The 21,657-nt window shown below is 40.5% G+C and overlaps 1 protein-coding gene across 1 annotated transcript in view; it reads right to left on the bottom strand.

The window, feature by feature from the left end:
* LOC133984731 (EVI5-like protein) overlaps window positions 1-21,657 on the bottom strand; it is a 38,971-nt gene that overhangs the window by 16,846 nt on the left and 468 nt on the right. The window contains exons 2-13 of the mRNA XM_062424191.1: window positions 14,903-15,126; window positions 9,139-9,328; window positions 5,192-5,416; window positions 4,981-5,055; window positions 4,717-4,842; window positions 4,454-4,597; window positions 3,832-3,921; window positions 3,479-3,576; window positions 2,251-2,311; window positions 2,100-2,153; window positions 1,013-1,045; window positions 433-569 (exon numbers count right to left, since the gene is read on the bottom strand). Coding sequence (XP_062280175.1) covers window positions 433-569; window positions 1,013-1,045; window positions 2,100-2,153; window positions 2,251-2,311; window positions 3,479-3,576; window positions 3,832-3,921; window positions 4,454-4,597; window positions 4,717-4,842; window positions 4,981-5,055; window positions 5,192-5,416; window positions 9,139-9,328; window positions 14,903-15,057 — 1,388 coding nt within the window. The 5' untranslated portion in view covers window positions 15,058-15,126. The remainder of the gene's footprint in view (window positions 1-432; window positions 570-1,012; window positions 1,046-2,099; window positions 2,154-2,250; window positions 2,312-3,478; window positions 3,577-3,831; window positions 3,922-4,453; window positions 4,598-4,716; window positions 4,843-4,980; window positions 5,056-5,191; window positions 5,417-9,138; window positions 9,329-14,902; window positions 15,127-21,657) is intronic.

Here is a 21,657-nt window from a genome sequence, read left to right as displayed (position 1 = left end):
GATTCTGTGTACGGGGCGCCATGTGTGAAATCTACCAGCCTGCTAACAAATTCATGAATTCATTTCAGAGAATGCAGAGGGCTGTAAATGGTGGCTCAACTGTGTAGTGCTGCATGTCCCAATTTGAATTCATGCATACCCAAACAGATCATTACGCAAAGCATGTGTGCAAAGTGAGAAAAAAAAGCCCTGCTGTGCCACTGCTTGGATTTTGATGATATACGCCAACCGTGACACATCCAAACACATTTTAATTGTTCCACGTGTCAGTTTCTAGCACAACAGATAATCTTTACATGGTGAGCTTGAGGCTTCGGCTCTGTCTCAGTGTCACGGCTCCTGGACGGGATCTGAGCCGGATGCAACCTGCCAGGTGGGGACTCTGTGGCCCTCCTTACCGCGTGAGGCTGCTGTTGCTGCTGCTGCTGCTGCTGCTGCTGGAGCTGCCTGATGGTGTTCTTGGCCTGCTCCAGCTGAGCACTGGCCTCCTCGCTCTGCTGTTTGACTGTGGCCAGCTCCCGCTTGACCAGGTAGTTCTCCTCGGCCTCCTGAGCTCGAGTCACTTGTCCCTTGGGACGTAAAAAAAAAACCAACCGAGGAGGGAGTGGAGTGAGCACGACAAAGAAGTGAAAACGAGAAGAAGAAGGCGGAGTGGGTGGGCAAATCAGAAGAGAAGATGAAGGATTAGGTTTTTCCTAAGGACAAGCTTGTTTTTAACTAATTTATGAATCACATTTTAATTCTTTAGCCTTCTTCAGCATTGTAGATTCTGTTACTTTATCTGACATGCCAAAGTGTGTTATTCCATGCATTTATTCAATACTGTAACAATAATCTAGTTTAGTTTCATTCAGAGAGTAAATTACTGGTCAGTTTTCTAGATTTTTTATGAATACTCTGTCCTGTCATTGTATTAATCATGAGCATGCAATGCTAAAAGAGAGAGAGAGGAGGAAGGAGGTGCAGCATCAGTAAAAAAAAAGGGGGGGTAAAGAGAAAATAAGGAGTATACCTGGATCAATCTATCTGCCAAGGAAGCACTTTCCTACAAAACAGAAATATCAACAAGAGACAGCAGAGAGAGAGAGAGAGAGAGAGAGAGAATCCAGAGGACAGTTTAAAGCACACATAAGAACAATTGATTGTTTTAGAGAAGAAATGCAATGTTCATTTTCCCTCCGGCTATTCTTTTTTTTGTGGGGGAAGGTTTTTTACAAACCACAATTTTTCTTTACGTTCAGGGGCAGAAAAGGAACATTGCATGCAGGTGCAAATGAGCTGGTGACAAAGTGAAAAATGAGGCGGTGCTGATAACACACAGACAATAGGTTTCAGACAGGAAGAAGCACAGAACAGCTCTAGTTCAAGCCAAAGAAATGAAGTATGAAGTATATAACAGCGCTGTGATGGAGCTACATGTTGTTAAGCTCTGAGCTTCTGATATGGTTCATTCCAGCTTCAGTTAGTGGAGAGTTAAAAAAAAGGGATTCTGGGAGTTACGTGACAGAGCAGCAGCCTAGAGCCGGTTTTAAATAACAGACTCATTCAGACCACCGTGCTCCTCCCACAAGCAGACGTGGAGCAGCAGACACCCTGGCTTATCCACGGCAGACCTCATGCATGGTGCCTTGTACCTGGCAGCAGTAGTGTTCATTCAAAGAGACGCAAAAAAAAAAAAAAAAAAGGTGCAGAGTGATACAAACGGTGCAACTTTGGCATGCAGTGCTTTTGTATCATCTTTAACAGCAGTCAAGCAGCCACTTTCACATTCCAAACCGGCTTCAGCAGCTTCGGTTAATGCTGTCTGCTGAATTACAAAAAAGTTACTCAAGCCACGCAGACAGTCACCATGGCAACAAGACAACTTGAAATCTGAATCCAGCTTCTGTTTCTGATAGCGACTTTATATACGGCCGGAAAAAGTCATCGTACCAGTCAACAAATACTTTATTATGACAACTTTCAACTAACACAGCCCAGTTAGTGAAAGACAAGACTCCATCATTAGGAGGAGATGCATGATGTATGAGCCGACGGATGGGTTAATGTAAGTTGATGAGCAGGGAGCACTGTCTGCTCACAAACACCGTTGCACTCACTTTCTCTAGTGTGTCTATCCTTTGCTTCAGGAGTCTGTTCTCTGTCCGCAGCCTCTGCGAAAAGACAAAACAAACATGTTTAACAGAATAGAAAACAAGCACAGTGGAACCTTCTTCACATTTCTTTACAACCTTAACAACCTGCACTCACCTTTATCTCCACCTGCTCCTCCATCTCTTTAGTTTTGATTGTAGTGTATTCCTTCTCTAACCTGAAAAAATCAGAAAGGAAATAATTGTGAGTACTGATTTAACACATTTTATTAACATTACACAAACTAATGGCAAGATTACTACGATCATATCTAGCAGGTTCAAATCCTGCAAGTCTCAAATTTTCATCATCACAAAATGATTACAGGCTGTCTTGGTTCAGTATGCTTCAACAAAGTATTTGTTAGTAGAGCTGAAACGATTAGTTGTTTAACAGATTACTCAATCAATTTCAAATTTGTAATTTCACTCATTTTTCAAGCATAAAACAAAAAGCCCAACAATTATTGGTTTTATCTTCTCAAATGTGACGATTTGATGTTTGGTTTGGTCAATAAAATAATAAACTGAATATCTTTAGGTTTTGGACTGTTGCTCAGGATAAGTTGCATTGGGCTCTGGGAAAATAAAACAGGCATTTTTCCCAATTATTTGACATTCTAAAGATTTACAGATGAATTGAACAAATGATCCCCAGATTAATTGATAACAATAACTAGTTGCGGCCTTAATTGTCATCTGATGTAACATTCTGACATGAATGCCTACTTTACACAGTGACATTTCAACTTCCCTCTCAGCCCTCTTTTTTCCTACTATAATGTCACTATATGTCTGTGTACAACACGGAATTCCTCTTGCAGAAAGATTGACCGAGAAGTGACATTCCTCTCTGCAGTAGGAGCATTTCTCCCTGCATTCCAGTTTGACTAACTGGAACATCTATGAACACTTTTGCCTTTAGATGTAGTTGGGCAGCACATCATATGAACTAATTGTTTTAAAGCAAACCACAGCCATTATAAGTCACTGAAGTAGTGGATTAAAATTTGGTGTAAATTTATAAAGCAGTTAATAGTTTGGACAACTGATTATTAAGATACATGATGTTTTTCAAAGGCATAAATAAAAAGGGTTGAGAATCGGTGGGGGAGGGCGCGCAGGTGGTTGAGTGGTTAGAGCGCATGCCACGTACGCAGTGGACCCCGGTTCGAATCCCGGCCGGCGGACCTTTACTGCATGTCACACCCCCCCTCTCTCTCCCATGTTTCCTGTCTAGCAACTATCAAATAAAGGTGTCTATGCCTGAAAAAAATCTTAAAAAAAAAAAAAAAAAAAAAAAAAAAAGAATCGGTGGGGGATGATGAAATTAAAGTTGTGCTTACTTTTTCATCTTCTTGGCGTTGTATTTAACTTGATAAGCAGCCTGGATGACTTTGTCTGGTCCGCTGTCCAGCTGGTGTGGGATGACCTTCTGAAAGTGCTGCAGCGCAGTTAAGAAACAGAAGCAGAGGTAAGTAGCACACACCCATAAAGCAGCTACTTTCAAACAAATATGCTAGATGTCTCAGTCAGGTGTTTCGCTGACCTCAAAGCCCTAGATTAAACGTCACTGTGTGCTCAGGTGCAAGCCTGGAGTTCACATATATCATTAACTGGGTGTGGTGAAGGTTCCTCCCTTTAAGGAGAAATCTTAGCTGCTTGAATGACAGGTTATGTGGAGGTTATGATGATATACCTGTAACATTCCCTCCATGTCAAGCTGGATGAGTTCAGCCTGGTTCATCTGGAGGATGGCCAGTCCCACACGGAAAACTATTTCCAGTCCCTGAAGGCAGACATCACCAGTAATCACAATGAGGATCATTATCAGTAATGACTTACACATATGTGATGTTGTGCTGTGAAATGCACTTTAAAGTTGATTAAGAACTGATTAAAAATTGTTACAATGTGTCTCAAGGAAGTAATGACAGAATTTAAAATGACTATTTAATCTGGACTTATTGTAGCAATTCTTTTTTTTTCCAACAGGTGGCGCTGATGGATAACATTTCCATGAATACCAACCTAATCTTCAGCATTTTATCTATTATTACTCTTTGAACAGTAGTAGAAATGCTAACCTTCAATGTAAGTATTTAAATACTAAATATTTGAAGCTTTTACTCTGGAAGTAAAAACTCTTCCTTTCATTTCACATTTGCATGAGGCTGTGTGAACGCTGATGTCGAATGCAACCAAGTTAAATAGAATGACAAATATGCAAAAATACACACTTTCTGTACACTGATACCTTTGAGAAAATACAGGATATCATTCAAAGCAGCTGATAACTGCCTCTGTGCCTTTATACTGACCTCACACATAAAGATATCGAAGATCCTCGTGGCGACGGCCAGAGGGAAGGAGGTGAGGAAGATGGTGAGGAACCAGGAGGAGGCATACATGGAGGTGTGAAAGCTCTGAGCCTGGAAATGTATGTGCAGCTCTGGGAGATGCTCCTGTAAGGTAAAAATAAAAAAAAACCCAACACATAAAATTACTACATCTTAACATTTCTGTCAAACTATCAAAATACCTGTTTGATATGCAGTATTTATTTGTGCTGTGAGGTTTGTACCTGGATCATGCACTCAAACTGGTACATGCAGAGTCCCAGCTCGGCCATGCTGGGTTTGAAGAGCTCTCGTAACCTGTAGTCTTGCATCAACTTCACAAATACACAGAAGGCCTCCTCTTCTGGCATCTAGACAAGTAACAGGATGAAATGAAACCTCAAACCTGTTTGTTACTCAGCTTTGCAAAAGTCAAAAGTTGGCAAAGTGTTTGCTGGAAGCTGATGAATCAACCTATGTGTGCATGTGTGGTCAGGATGGATAATTACCTGCATGAGTAGCAGTCCCACAATGAATGCACTTCCTTGACAATAGCCGACCTCACGATCCACCAGTGAATATGCCTGAAGTAAGAGGGATTTGCTTTAGATGAGTCTATTTTAGTGTTTTCAAGACTCCACCTACAGTGTTTGTATCTGTACACACGATTAGCAGTTTATCAGCGTACGATCTGGCTCCTCAGACACAAATGAGACTTACTTTCATAACATTGAAGAGCACTTCCTGACCCAGGCTGTCTTTCTCCTTGAAGAATTCGTGTTCGGGATAAGTGCGGGCGATGTCCCTGCGAATCAGCTTCTCGCAGGGCGACGTCATCTTCAGCAGCTCCGAGTACTGATCCTTGATGGGCATGTTCTGAGCGTTGCACAGCAGCTGCCACACGATCGCCCGAAAGTGGTGAGGAATCCCTTTTCTAACAAGATCCTGGGGGAAGAAAAAATAATAATAAATGTTTGTAATTTAGCTGTTTAAATCTGGCTTGAATTTATGGAAAAGTTGAAGTGGTCATGTGGTGACTGTCTTTGTTCATTCCTGAATGTGTGTGACAAAACAAACTCCTGTCTCCCGTAGAGAGAAAGAACAGACACTTGCATTTCTTACAGCAGGATACAGCAACAGGCATGTTTCGTGCTCAAGTATTTATTTTCCCATTTCAACACAATGTGCACCTCGTAATAATACAATTTTTTTACTGACAAATAGAATCTAGTCATTGAGCCACTTGGTACTGTGATTTGTTTCCATATATTGCTGCTGATACAATTTGATTAAGCAATTTCCTGTGCTGACAGGGAACATTGGTCTTTCCTGCTGTGATAGGAGAGTGTGTGTGTGTGTGTGTGTGTGTGTGTGTGTGTGTGTGTGTGTGTGTGTGTGTGTGTGTGTGTGTGTGTGTGTGTGTGTGTGTGTGTGTGTGTGTGTGTGTGTGTGTGTGTGTGTGTGTGTGTGTGTGTATGTTGCATCTGGTCAGTCCAGGGTGCATCTGGAGCAGAGGTCCACCCACACAGGCTTTCAGCAGGGGATCTCTCTCTGAGGTCAGACAAGACAAACCAAGCTTTGTACTGGAACAATGCTCCATCTCATATCTTGGCTGTGTGAGATAAAAGCCGCTTTATGTGCCACACCAATACTTTAACAACTCGGTGACAGGCGCCAATGTAGATATAAAAATCTGTAATGTCCGGTGTATTTCAGGACTTAGTTGGTGCAGGAAACTAGATACACTTCTCTTCAATAGTAGTGAGTCTTGGTGAAATATGAAGTATTGAAAACATGAACACATCGGTGGTTTTGCTGACAAAGACAGAAAAATGTAATGTTCCTTCCTACAAGCCACAGCACTCCACTTTGTGGAGGCCTCAGCAGTGATGATTAATATTCCCAGCTAGTTGCAACCATCCAGTCAATACTACTTCTCTGACATTTCATAATAGTACCAATGCATGTTTGTGGGTCCTTAGCAAGACTTCCCCATTTATATAAACACAGCGATGAGAAAAACAGAAACTGTGCCCATGCTCAATGCATATATGCAGCTACAGCAACTCTTTCACATTCCACATTTGCTTCTGCATATTAACAGATTACAGATAGCGAGCTTCAAGTGTGACTGAAAGCCACAATCATTGACGCTGAGCAAACAGTTTCCAGTGTTGTCATGACTTTAGGACTTTTGGGTGGCAATTTCAAACTCTAACATGTAATGTAACAATTGAACAGATCGGACTTCCGCTGTGCATTTCAAGATGGTGACACAGATCCGAAACTCTCCCAGTTTTTTAAAGTCCACTAAGTTACAGTTAGAAGCTAGATTATTGCAGGGAAATTAAAAGAAAAAGAAAACAACGTATGACAACAAAACCAGCGTAGGAAAATAGAAGCTGGTGGCAAGGAAAAGGACTACTGCTCAAGCTAACTGAAAGCTAGGAAGAGATATACAAAACTTCAGAAATGACATTAAACAGGAATTCAGAAGTTTCTGGATGGAGGTAGATAAAAAATTACAATGTGTCATCAGGGATTTTCACCACAGTATGAGGCTAATCAAAGCAGAACAACATGTGGAAGAAACAGAGACAGCTAACAGATTCAAGGGAAGCTCTGCTTTATTCTCCTTCAAGCCAAAGTAACGTACCTAGAAGGAAGATTACACAGTAATAACATCCACATATACAGCATTAAGGAAGGCTCACCACCAACATATGAAGAGGTTTGTGAGGTTGGCAGGGTAACGCAAGACCCTGAAGCTGGAAGTCAATGTGACACTGGTTTCTGATTGTTCTTGTTAATATTATTTATTATTGTCACAGTCCAAATGTTTATGTTGAAGGCACATGTATTATAATGGGATGCAGAAACTTTAGAGTTACTTCCTTGAAGGTGAATTGTCTAAATAATCCAGTTAAGAGGAGTGGAGTAATAACAAAAAATGAGAAGTGAAAATAAGCGAATCATGTTTCTAAAGGAACTCCACCCATTTCAAAATGAACATGCAACATAACAAGCATTTGGCTAGAAGAATACATTTAACAGCACCTTTAAAACAGGTCACAAACGAGGGAGTTGCAGCATTATTACATAATTTTGTTCATTTTTAATTAGTTAGGGAGATCAGGTATACTGTGAACAAATATATCCCAGTGCAAGGAATAACACTAAATTAATTAACCGCCCTTCTTAGTGTTTATATACCTCCAAAAGTGATCAAAATATTATGAAAAATGTTCTTGAACTGACTGCTTCAGAAACACAAAGCACATTAATGAATGCAGGAGGCTTTAACACAGTAATAGATCTAATAAGAATAAGAGAGATGTGTCACATTTCTGAGAAAGGGTTCTTACTTCTTACCCTGCTCCCTAATATCAATAGACCATACATGTTGGAGAAATTGTGGGGACAATGAGGCAAATCACCACAGCATTTCTTAGAGCTGCCTACAGATACAACTATTTTAGGAAAGTATTTGGAGAATCATGCAGCATATTATTGGGTGGCAGATCCCACTGATGTGTGTGTGTGTGTCTCTTTATTGTAAGATCCACCAGAATGATTAACAAGAAATGACAGAGACATCCTGTAAATATAAACTGTAGCAGCAAAAAAAGCAATCACTCGTACATGTTTACAGATCCACCCACATACAGTAGATAATTGGCTCGAAATCATCAAAGACTCATGAGATGGAAACTGACTTTCCTAGTGAGACTGATGGACTCAATGAATAATATATTTGTTGGAATAAAGAAGATGGTTGGTAGCTTTCCCTCTCCTATCCTCACTGCTTAAAATGTACTTTACCTCCCTTTTGCTACATGCTCTGCCAATCAAGGACAAATGATGTAGTGCTATAATAATCCACAATATACACTGTTTATTTATCTGTTGTGGATATCATGCCTGGCAACATTCTTCAGATAAATAAGCAATGAAGTCAAATGCAGCAGGTGTAGAGCGGAGCATCCACCCTTCATGTTTTATCAACTGCGCTAAGTAGTTAAACATGAGGAAACTACAGGCTGCTTACAGAGTCACTGCCATTACTTTTCTTTTTCTCTGCTCACTGTTTACTGTACATGTGCAGTTTCAATAATGCTACCCTTGACAGTCACTGGCCTCAGAGAGTAACTGTAGAAACAAGTGACCTAAAATTAGCTCCAAATGTCACGAACTAAAATAACAAGTTCAATGACAACACTACAGGGTCACCTAGATAAATAACAAAGATAGCCATAGAAATTATTTCTGGGCTGGGTAAACATTTAAACAGATATGGCCATTGTAAGCATTCAGGCCAGAGCTTACATACAAATGCCTGTGAAACACAAGGTTATCACAAGATAGAAAGTGTAGCCTAAATATTTACTTTATTATGAAGTTTAAAGCCATTTTCAGCCAGTAATAGTATCATAGAAGCTTTTCCCCATCTCTTGGGACCCCAAATACTAGACACTTAATATTATTCATGTTTAAAAAGTAAACCTACAAAATCATAGCTCCACAAACGCCTTAACCTCTTCTGCAGCAGAGGTTCAGATCTGCTGCAGTAAGCTCTTAATGCAGCAAGGTTGGGTAAGCTGTTTAGCAGGTCTGCCTGAGACTTGGCTGTCACTTCACAGGTAGTCAGTCATGTGCGCTGGTCTCACCTTAAGCTGCTTCTCCTTCTTCTTGCGCACATCCTCCCACTCATTGACTATCCGTCCCCAGAGAATCCACGAATCCTCCTCCAGGTGGGAGAGGTTGGAGGAGGCGGAGGAGCTGGACACCAGGGAGGAACCGCTGTTTCTCCTGGAGCCGTTCATGGAGCGAAGCGACTTGCTGTCAGTCTCCAACAGCCTGTGAAGATAACAGGTGGGATGCATTTTTAATACTCCATAAATAATACTTTTTTGTAATGTTTGATTTTAATTGCTTATCAAAACCCAATTAAACACCTCTTCTCAACTGACATGATTCAAGAACACATGAATACATTGTAAAAATTGACAAGAAAGAATTGATTCTTTACAAGGTTACCTTTAATCAAACTGTTCTGAGACACTATTTGTATTTGAACTGCAATCTGCAACCTCACCACTAGATGCCACTAAATACTATACGCTGCACCTTTAAAACATAAACCTCAACTACAAAGTATACAAAGTGGCACAAAACACAAACAACTCACACTGATAACAAATAACCACACCACATCACTCATGACTACATGACATCTTTAAGAACTGTTTCAGTTTGAGTTTTAAATGTTTCCAGTCATGATCCATTTTCAGTTCTGTGGTTTAAGTTTCACATGTTGATCCCCTGAACAGAAACACTTTTGTTAGATTAACACATGTATTTTCTTAACACACAGTGTGAATTGACTGGATCTTTTACCAACTAGGAGATGACTACTACTGGCTAAATCAATATGTTGCTCTACTGTTTCCAGTATTAGTGCTTTGAACTGTCAGTATCAGTCAAATTCATCCAATGTAAGAAGAGACAGACCAAACATTCTGAAGATCAATGAAGAACAACTATAACATCTTTATGAAACAATACAACATTTGCAACCACAATGCAAAGTCCCCTCAGCTAAAAGCATCTGAGTCCAGTTACTAAAAATATAGTCTTCTGTGAAGCAGTGGCCTTAATGGCAGCATTCCTCAAACCATGTTTGCAATGCCAGAACAGATTAGTATGGGGCAAAGTACCAAAAATAGCTGGAAGAAAGTCATGTTTACAAATGAATCCAAATCTGAACTGTGTGGTTATAATCAGCTCCATGTGGTGTTAATGTGATTCAAACCATTCAGGTGTGGGAGTGTTTCTCTACTTAAGGAGTTAGTAAATTGATCCAGCCTGCATTAGAGAGCAGGGAGTGCTGGCTTTCACTGCTATCCCTTAAATCTAATTTGGCCAAATCTGAAAAAAAGTAACATCACCATCAGACTCGGCTGGATGTCCTGGACAAGCAGCGATCCTCAGATTCTGATAAATGTACAGTCAGCAGGCTGTGATTGAGGCAGACAGACAAACAACATCAACAGAGTTGTTCAATTAGCAGTTTTGGCAGTGTCGGGTCACACCATGCTGCGTTGATTTGCGTTTCTATAACCAGTTTAAACACAGAGTCACACCCAAGCTGGACAATCTCCGGAACCGGGCCAAAGCCTCGAAGCGGGTTGTGTTGATGTCTCATCAACCGTGGCCAACCCCCCCTCCCCTTCTCCCACTCCAACAAGCATGTGTTGCATAGCGAGACTCAACTCATGTCTGCTGGGGACCAGAGGGCAAGCTGCTTTTAAAAGCCTCAGAGGAAACTGTTCTTCCAGATATCTGTTTTATTTGACCATTTCATGACTGCTTTCAGGCATATCGGAGGCATGTTAAGTTAATGCTGATGCAAACATATTTCTCTCTGCTGCTGCTTCATATTAAAAGCTTATAAATACCATAATAACAGGGGACTTTTATTGGGAAGAATGTATCAGAAATACAATGTGTTTATCCACCATTGTACAGCTGCAACCGACCACTAGCAATAATGTATACAACCGGCTGCTTTTCCATACAAGACCAGCGTGTCATCGGTTAAAGACACACCTTCGAGCGGGCAGTCCTGTTGTAATGGAGATGCAAATCCCTGCTGCGCTGAGTCAAACACAGCGAGCCAAGCCAGCACATGTGTGTATGGAAAAAGGCCGACCAGTGTAAACATCAAAGCCACTCATTTCTAGTGCTGGGCTAAAAATGGAGGAGCTTATTTGTAAAGCCCCTTTGCACTCGTGTATTATAGCTTTGAAAGTAGAGAAACCCACCGCACCACAGTGATTGACTGATGGAGTCCCACAATTAACAAGTAATCAGTGACTAACTCCCCTCTCAGATGACTCCAGTCTAAAAAAAAAAATCCCCATTTGATTCAAGAATTGCCCAGACAAAAATAAATGATACCATCACTGCTGGTGAAACAAAAGCAGGTCTGGTAATCTAGTGTTAGTTTAGCCAGCAGCAGCATTCCCAATTAGTGTAAGTCAAAGAAATTCTCACAATGATGATCCAGCAGATTAATACTGACATCAAACTCTTGTGCTCTGATTGAAAGACGATACAGTAAGTATGTAAAGTAGAGAGGCGGCACTCATTTATATTCTGCTGGCAGCAGCTTGAAGTGACTGAAACAGGTCAGTAAAACAACTCCTGACACATGTCTGTTTCACTTTTTATCCACAGCCAGCATCTCAAGTGTGTTTCTGGAAGATGAAGAGCTTAACTGACATGTTTTTCAGCAGGCTGATTTTGAACTGTATCCCTCTTATCAGTTTATTATTAAATTTACTGACAGAGTTACAGATCGAGGATCAGTGTGCAGAGAAAAGAAGCTGTGACTCCCAACCTGGTGCACAAGAGAACAGCTCATGACACACACACACACACAAAGGCTCGGACACCTGATATCGGAAAAAGGCCGGGGCCTCTCCTCTGGATCCTGTGACATCACTGAGCGTGCTCCAAGAAAGGCTAAGGTTACAGCCACATTTGGGTCGTGTGGGAGGGAGTAAAATGCACCGCCACAAAGACCATCCTGCAGGAGAGCTTTTTTTAAAAACTTGTGTTCAGCTCCGACGTGAAGATTTAAAAAAAAAAAAGAAACATCTTATAGCTCAAGTTTAACAGGAGTTGCCGGTTTTCCGAGCGTTTTAGAGTCAAGTGGTCAAACACACTGCAGTACCACTCTGTGTTACACATGAACCCGAACATATTTACAGCTCTGCTAATAATTCACCAGTGCTCAAACACAAGTCTGAAACTTCAAGAGCACGAAAGACAAAAAAACTTAAAAGAATGACATTCGGTCGGCAACATTTGCATTAATTTAAAAAGGAAAAGTTAAATAAAAACATGAGCTAGGACAAGAAGCCAAATAATTTAATTCTACACACTCTGTTTCAAGTGTGAGATTGTTGCAACATCATGACATGAGATTTAAACTCATTACAGCTGCATAACACATGTAAAATACTTGACACCTTACCAAGATAAACTCATGATGTCCTCCTCATATCTCGGGTTTTTAGGAATTCCGGAGCAAAGGCACGTCAGATTTACAGATTATAGAAGTCAATGCGGGACTTCCTCGTCCGTGTGACACTACTGAACCAATGCTAGAGGATTTTATCTATTCTGTAGGGTACAAAGGCCTCCGTAAACACACAGTAAACACTTGGCGGGCAAGTGCAGGATACATTCCCCCCACCTCCATGCAGTCCACATTTTGTTGCAGCTGTCTTGCAAACACGTTAATGATAAATGAATAAGATTTGTGTTCAGTGGGTGAGTGTGTTGCTACAGGATGATGTAGAAAGAAGATAATGCATTGTCAGTCAGCAGAGAAATGTGCTTCGTGAATGGGCTTGTCTGTGGAGGTGGGGGTCAAAGGGCAGGTGAACTACGAGCCTCTTGACACTACAACTTCTGTTCACCAGATGGAGAATCTACTCAGAACGCCATAAAAGACATCAGGGAGAAAACATGAAACATTTCTGTGATTAATTTTGGTTAGTTCCTCCATTAATGAGGAAAGGTATCACAACGAGTGTCGCTTGGCATTCTGGAGCAGTGGCTGTGGGTGTAGCGATGAGTCACCACCAACCTCTGCATTCAACAGAGCTCTGCTGTCCTCTACAACGGAGTTAACGGTGAGACACTCCCGAACTCTGAACTGTACGCTTTGGTTTCCATGCTGACACAGAGAAGCACTAGCCATGGGTGAGAGTCACAACGGGTGAAGAATTCCCTAAGTTGGCAGTGGAGAGGAGTTACATCATCCCCTAACAGTACTTTAATCTGATGTGAACAATGAACAGTTTGCTTCTCAATTTACAACATAACCAGATCAATTCATCTATCAATCGGTAGACTCCACTGTTGCAGGCCAACAGTCGCAAAATGAACCTGTGTAGAAGTGGGCATGCTGAGATGTGGATTTTTTTGGAGCTCATCCATTGTTTAACAAACACAAGTTCAGCCACGATGAGCCTATTACAGTCTAGCCAGAGGATGAGTCAGTCCCAATCGGAGCTACAGCACTGTGAGCCAACCAACACACACACACAGAACATTTTCAAACCGATCCATCCGAGTCTACTCACACCAAAATACTCAAAACTGTTTAACCTAAAACCAAAACTCTCCAGAACCTGTCAAACTGGAGATTATTAGAAATATTTCACTCCTTGTATTCTCCAGTTAACAGGTTGGCAAGACTGGACCTGTTGGAAGTCACACACGTGTGGATCAGGATGGGGGATGGTAGGGTTGTAAAGAATGACTCTGCAGCAGTATGAGCAGTGCAGGTGTGAGGAAAAGAGAATGAAAATAAGAAAATATTGGAATACTGATTTGAGTCTATACTTGCACTTGTAGTATCTACATCTTATAATACATAACCAATACAGCTAATAGTTCATGAATATATCACCACACCCTGCACAGCAGACCCACTGCTGTTATACTTCCTGAGGAAGTTTAACTTGTCTTCTGTGTAGGAAGTTAATGACACTACAACTCTATCACATTTCTGTCATTTCTGAACATGTTTATCTGTCTGCTGGTAACAACAACATAATGACGTCTGCACCTGCATCACAATAACAGGAGGTTGAACATCCACTCTATCGTACTTATATACACTATAACTCACATTCAGGCTATTAATGACCCAGATAAAAAGGGTCATTGAGGTCAAACTATTATGTCCTGTGCCATCGGCTTGTTAAAGTCTCACACACTTGTTGATGACTGTGACAAAGAAGATGAGGTTAAGCTTCTGTGCTAATGATTAGGATGATGATCATGCTGGTGGCTGAGGTGGTAACTGTTGAATACAGCTTTAGTAGTTGCATATATATATTACTTTATGTTTCTGATTTCATTTGATAGCCTTGATATACTCTACGTAGTATTTTATATTCTAAATGTATATACAGTAGGGCCCAAAAGTGAATCCTACAGTACATTATTTTATGACTCATTTGCATGAAGAATTTCCCTTAAGCTTTGTCCACTGACACTATCTTAACATGTAGGGAAAAACTAAAACGTTTACTGTTATAGTGCATAGTTGTATGAACTGTTGTCTGATATGTACAGTGCTGTGGAAAGGAATTTCCCCAAGGGGACAATAAAGTCTAAAGTCTTTTTGAAGTCTAAGCAGCTCAGAGAAATATCCAATATTTTGTCCACATGTAGCGGAAAATCAATAACTAAACGTGCAATGTTTTTAACAGTCAAAAAAATTGGCTCATATGAGAAAAATGTTCATCTACTTGTGTATCTACGGAAGTGCTCCCACTACCACACAACCTTAAATCAGATTCTGTTCAGGGAGCAGGCGGAGAGAAGCTTCAGAGATGGACTGCTCACCTGTTCTGTTCCTCAAGCTTAGCAAGCAGCTCCACATCGTCTGGACTGAGCGGCGCCGGCGAGGACGGAGAGAGGGCAGGCGAGGACAGGGACGTAGAGGAGGAGGTGGTGGCAGTGGTCTGCAGGGACGTGGGCGTTGCCACCTGACTAGCCATCTGACTGACTGAGTTCTTGACCCATGAGAGAGTAGAACTCAGCTTACCAGCAACCTTGTCTGTCGCCACCTGCAGGGGACGGAAAATTAGCGTGATTAACTCCGGGGTGATCCGGTTGTAACATCACGGTAACAAGATAAGTTTACCTGTGTATTTTCCACCATCGTCACAAAGATCCATCTAGCATGAATTAGACAACTTCTCTCTCTTTTAATTATAAGAAGCTCACATTGTTCACAGTGAATTAAATATTTATTTAAACATCTAACTCCTGACAGAACTGTGGAAGAAAAGTTCCACGTTCTTATCTTGCAGCTACTGAACAGCAAGATGTCTAACACTTTACCTCAAGAGCTACATTATCAGTGTCATTCAAACTGCACCGTTGATGCAGCTGTTTAATTTGAACACTCAGCAAGATAGCATGATCAATACTTCACATGACATGCCTGTTTTCCAGTAATAGTGTGTTGAATAAGGATTGAATGACATTAATGATGTGATATTCTGTCTCTACGTAGGTTATTATCCCACTTGAATTACATTTGTTTGCCTGTAACCTTTAATACGCTGCAGGAGTAGTCCATTGTTTGTCATATCTAATATTTCACTTTTATAGAGGAAGACACGTAACCACAATCGGTGACGATGAATCCCAGAGCGTTCTACTGCTGTTAACACACACACACATTAATCTGAATTTTACATTTCATGGTAAACTACCAAAAACATGAACAATGAAAAACAAGTACTTGTATCAGAGCTCAGCAGTGACCCATTTCCTATCACCAATCCACCTACAGCCAAACAGTAACTGAATGCAGGGTGTCTCTCATTCCTACCTGCTATTCCAAATCATCCACAATCCTTAGCTTTCAGCTGTTAACATACTCCATGAGAAATCCAATATGTGTTCATTAAGAGAACAAACAAAACCTGAATTCAAATGTCAGTAAGACATTCCTGAAGGTGATCCGCTCTCCTGAACCTTCGACCGGTCTAACAACACATCGCCTTGTGGTCATATGCTGATCACACTGTCAGGAAGGGTCAAAGTGCTCCACCGCAGATAGGACTTCTTTAAGTATACAGCAGAAATCTGTGTACAGCAGGAAGTGTTCTGCTCTACTCAGCAAGAAACTCAGGCTGAAATTTACCGAACACCTGAGGCGTTTTCTTCGGTTTCGCCCCAGCAGGAAGTCTGGATAATGCCACCAAGGGAGGAAGCTGTGCATCTAGTACTGTATAAAAATGATGAGTCATATCATTGTGAATATCAGGTCCATAAAAAAAAGGGGGGGCCTAAGATATGAAGTAGAAGGAAAGAGAAAAACAAAGGGAGGTGGAGGAAAGTACTGTGGTAAATGTGGTGATAGGAATGTGCTACAGTACAGACTGAAAATACTGTCGGCGAAGCGTTTTTTTTACCCCCCCTCCTCCTGTGCACAGACAGACACACTGAGTGACTCCGCTGTTACCACATATCACACACATAGAAGGGTCCCTGGGAATTTCCTGCACCAAGTTGATGCTGAAAGGAAAAAAACAGGAAGCTGGTGCACCAATCTTTTTACTGTTTTCATTATAACACCCAGTTCCTACCTGACACTGTTGGGGGGGGCTTATTTATCAGCCTTCATCAACAGTATGACACTCCAGCTAAACTAACAGATACTCATCCTGTACGTCCTACAGGTCGCAGCATCAAAACAGATGAATGATACCATGACGTCTAAAGTATAGAAGCAAAAACAGCAACAATAAATACACTAGCACAAATACATGTAGATTTATGATGATTTTTTTTTTAAAAACCCTTCCGCAAATTCACCTACTTCCAATTTACTGGCTATTTTTGCACTACAGATAAACAGCTACATGCTTACTGAAAAATGTAATGAAGCTGAAAATGACGGTTCCAGTTTGACTTTGCATTACCACACAGACCATCGTCTAACCATTATCTACTACACATAATTAGACAATTAAAAGGTCAGACTTTGATATTTGTACTAGGGTTTTTAAAAAAATATAATCTATTTTCCAGTACACCGCTCACACAACCAGCAAGTACATGTGAAACTTCAGGTTGTATTTACCCACTCAGACTGTTATTAACACAAATAACAGCAGTTGCAGGGGTATATTTATCCTGCATAGAACAACAATTTCCAACTGTTGTGTGCAGCTTAAATGGACTCAGATGGGGATCAGCACATTTTCCACTTCAGCAGCAGAAAATAAAATATTTCACTTAATTAATCCAAAACAAATTCCTTATATTACAAAAAATCAGAGTCATACTGTGACTAAATTCAGCTTAACAGCACACTAAATATAGCACTTCTAATCTTCCTTACAGCCAATTGAATCCAATTAATCCAATTACAGCTGACTGCAATGCACTCACTAATTATTACATATCAAAAGAAGATCAAAAAGGATCAGCTGTGTTACTTATATGGAAAAATGGACAAAAAGTGCTTATCCTGAAAAGTTGCATCTTCCATGAAGATTTCTTTACAGTCTACTCACTGAGCCAGGCTGCATTGTGTGTGTACTGAAAGCACAGAGGAGAATGTTAAAGCACCAGGAAGTTAGTCCTGGACCCTGCTTTGTCTGTGTGTGCTTTTACTTTGACTAATTAATGAAGAAACTTATTAGCTGATTTCCTGATTCACAAAACCTTGAAAAATGAAATCCTGCTGTGCCTTGTATCCTTTTTTTTTTTTTTTTGGAGCAGAGTAGAAATGGCTGGCATTACTCAGGGAGCAAAAAGAGCAGGCCCGAAAATGTAATCAACAGGAGTCGGGACAGACAGGGGGAGAAGGCCGCGCTTTGAGAGATGCCAATGTCCAGGTGGCCGGAGAAGACATTCTTTCTAGCAAGGCCCCGGCCAACTGAAGCGAGGCTTCCCTATAAATCCTGGCTACAGAGATTGTTTCTGCTTTTGTTTGCCAAGGAACTGAAAGGGGGCCCTCGGATGCGGCGCGCATAGCTAATGAAACCAAAAGCGAGGCGAGAAGAAAGCCTGAGTGAAACGACTTCAAGACGATTGGGGAACTGAGAGAGACCGGAGACAGAACAGAGCAGCATTTCCTTTCTCCTTATTCAAAATGCACAGCACCCAACAGATGCCTCACTCTGCTGTAAAAAGAGCAGACGGAAACATGGTTCAAAACTTTTACAACAGGACAAATAAAACCACAACATTCACTTTTGTTCATTATTATCCTCTTTGTTATTTCAGGTGACAAATAAGACTAATTTAACTTTACTCTACTTTACCAATGAACCAGAACTAAATGGTCTGGCCCAGGAGGAGACAGCTCGGCCGTCTTCAGGGAAACATGCCATCCATGTGCTGTGTGAGGGTACTAAAACACAGGCCTTGACTTACAATAACACTCACACTGGGGTAGAAAGGCCTTTCACTTCACTACACACAGGCAGGGGGAAGCTCACATTTTCCCAGTGTACAATCAGCATTTCAATGGTCTTGCTGAAGGCTGTTCATGATGAGAGCTGGCTAATATTCTACATTTACCCTACAAAAGCTGCTATCTGAAAAGTAGCTTTATAAGAGTGTAGAGAATCAAATGCGATGGATTCAGCCTAGTTTCAATCAATAACGCCAGCTCTTAAATCTCAGCCTTGACTAGTTTATTCTGTGGGAGTGACAGCTCAAACCACCAACTACAAAGCATTAGATCAAAGTGAGTGTAATCTCCATTGTCTGTCAGTAACTGGCAGACGGCCTCCCACACACTGCTTCTAAATATCTGCTAACTAACACAGTCTATAGCTTCATATGTAGCACCTAAACAGATTTTCAGCAGTTATGGATATGAAGTGTAACAGAGTGGTGTTTGATAGAATTACCAGCCTTTTTTCACTGAACACATTTTGATATGTGGCAGGAAGGAAATCACTGCTGTTATTAATAGCATTAATAATAGTTTCATTTAATTCCATCCATTTTGTTGCAGGACTCTGCAATCTCTCCCTATTTACTATACAGCACTCTACATTTACCCTCTGCCATTTATTTGAGTGTCTGAATGCTGATTGTGTAAATATCTCCACTATATAGAGCCCTTTCTGTTAACAATCCCACAATGCAATGCTCCACGTTTTAAAGATGTACACAATACCATCGCGACTCTACAGCTGATGTTGACGACGCAGAATGATGACAATTAGTTAGTGTCCAAAGTCTCGATTTGCTGCTCACTATTGAGTGAACTATTTAGTGTTTATTATACAGGGAATAGTGAATGGTTGAATAAGGGTGCCTTAATGTACATGATGGCTTACTGGCAATGCTTAACCAGAAGCAACAGTGGAGCAGAGACATCATTAATGTTATTAATAAACACCTGTGCATTAAAACGTAAAAAACCTGTAGTTCAGAGTTCTTGTGTTTTAAATGATAATGCCATCATATCTTGACTGTTATGGTTTTCTATAGTAGAGGTGAATGATAAGGTTTCTGAGAAAGAAAAACAAAGATGAACATGGATGTTATGGGCAAACAATAGTAAATCGGTGCAAACCTTTTTATCTCAGTCAGCTAGAAAAGTCTGATAAATAGAATGTTGTATAACTGCACTGCAATGCCTTTAATGTTACAAGTCTCAACGCAACACTGATACTGTATCATAATATTACATCAAACATTATCTGGGTATGTCCATGTCTTATTACTTCAAAAATTTACCTTTTTCATTTAAAGCTGCAACAATTAGTCAATCAATTGCCAACTATTAAATGAATCACCAACTATTGAGATAATCAATTCATTGTTTAGAGCTTTTTTAAAGGCCAAAATCTCTTATTCCAACTTCTCAAATGGGAATATGTTCTGGTTTCTTTAGTCCTTTATGACTTGGTCATGGGGGTTGTGATTAGGCTGTGATTTGGGGAAACAGGGAACGACATTTTTTAGCCATTTTGTGTCATTTAAATTATAATGATGATGATGATAATTACTAAGCAACACAGCTGAAAAGCAGATACAAAGCCTAACACAAACATGTGCATATCTTCCCCTTTTTCTTACTCTCACTGAAGATTTATCATAATGCCCCTGCAGCGTCTCCAGGTCTACACTGAGTGTCGGGGGTCACAGTGAAGCCTGTGAAGCTTTCTGTTCTAACTGCAACAAGTCCTGACAAGTGTATCCTCTGACATGACATCTCTATTCTCACTGATGCAACTTACTATCTGATGGAAAGTCTAAAAGTTGTTCAAATGTAAGTATTGTAGTACAGTTACATTTGCAACTAGCCATGACCGCCCATTAAACCTATTTACACATAAAGAAGTCTGACTCATTAAAGTGTTTCTAAACTTGCTCATTTAGGAACTGTGACTAAATTAAGATGACAGAAACTGACTGGTTTAATTAAATCAATTGGCAACTATTTTGATATTTGATTCGTTTGAAGTCTTTTTTAAAGAAAATATCCAAATTCTTCAATAATGTATTCTTTAAAGTCCTCTATGACAGAAAATTTAATATATTTGAGTTGTGACTGTTGGTCAGGACCAAATTCACAATTTGAGGACAACATCTTGAGCTTTGGGAAACAATAATCCACATTTTTCATCAGTTTCCAACCTTTAATAGACCAAAAACTAATCGATTAATCAAGAAAATAATCAACACGTTTATCTATAATGAAAACAATCAGTACCTGCAGTCTCAACTGAAACTGAACACTTTCATTTAATGAGGAACTTAACACACTCGCAATCGCATACTTCACATGGGTATTTCTGTTTCCTGTGACCTTATATTTACAGTGACATTTTCTACTCAACTATTTTTATCTACTAACATTTTTTCTACATGTGCAACAATCATGAAACTCAATATGAAAGCGGACATTCCTCACACCTGACCAGTGGTACACATTTAATGGAGCATTACTCATTTGTGGTCGCTGTTGGGTATTTCTTCTCTGCACCACTCTTTAAATAGCTGGCATCTAAATTTCCCCACTTTAATGCACCAGCATGCTGAGATACTCTATCAAGTCTTACTTGCCAAGTTTCCCAAAAAAAAAAGTAGAGTCATCCACTGCAGCACAGGCCTATTCTCTTTTAAAGCCTCATCCTAACATAGGTTCTATTTATCAGCATGGGGCTTATAAGTGCAGCAAGTTGTACAGTAAGTTGGACTTCCGCAGTTTTATAAGGTGTTACACTTTGATGGGTTTATCGTCCACTACATCTGTGGTCACAGAGCTGTGTTGTTGCCGCAACTTGCAGTTTGAGTTAAAGATATCCTTGGCTTTAACCCAGCCGGTGGGACTGCTGAGCGCTTTAAATCCTTTGCTTAGGCTAGACATCATGTTGTCGACTACCACAAACACTTTGATTTACAGGCGGTGAGCACAGGACCGATGCATTAGACACGGGAGAAGTCCCCTTCTTCCTTTTATGGCTCGCTGCTGTTATGAGGCTGAAATGGAGAGCCAGCATTAAACGCAACAGTATGCAGTGGAATTATCCCAGACTGCTCCAACGTCGACGACAATGCAGTAATATTACATTTACACGCTTATTGGACATTATCGAGCAGAAGAAAAAGAT

The sequence above is a fragment of the Scomber scombrus genome, chromosome 8, assembly GCF_963691925.1.
Source record: "Scomber scombrus chromosome 8, fScoSco1.1, whole genome shotgun sequence".
Taxonomy (NCBI): Eukaryota; Metazoa; Chordata; class Actinopteri; order Scombriformes; family Scombridae; genus Scomber; species Scomber scombrus.
Note: the sequence above shows the minus strand (reverse complement) of the source record. Positions and strands in the feature narration are given on the sequence as shown.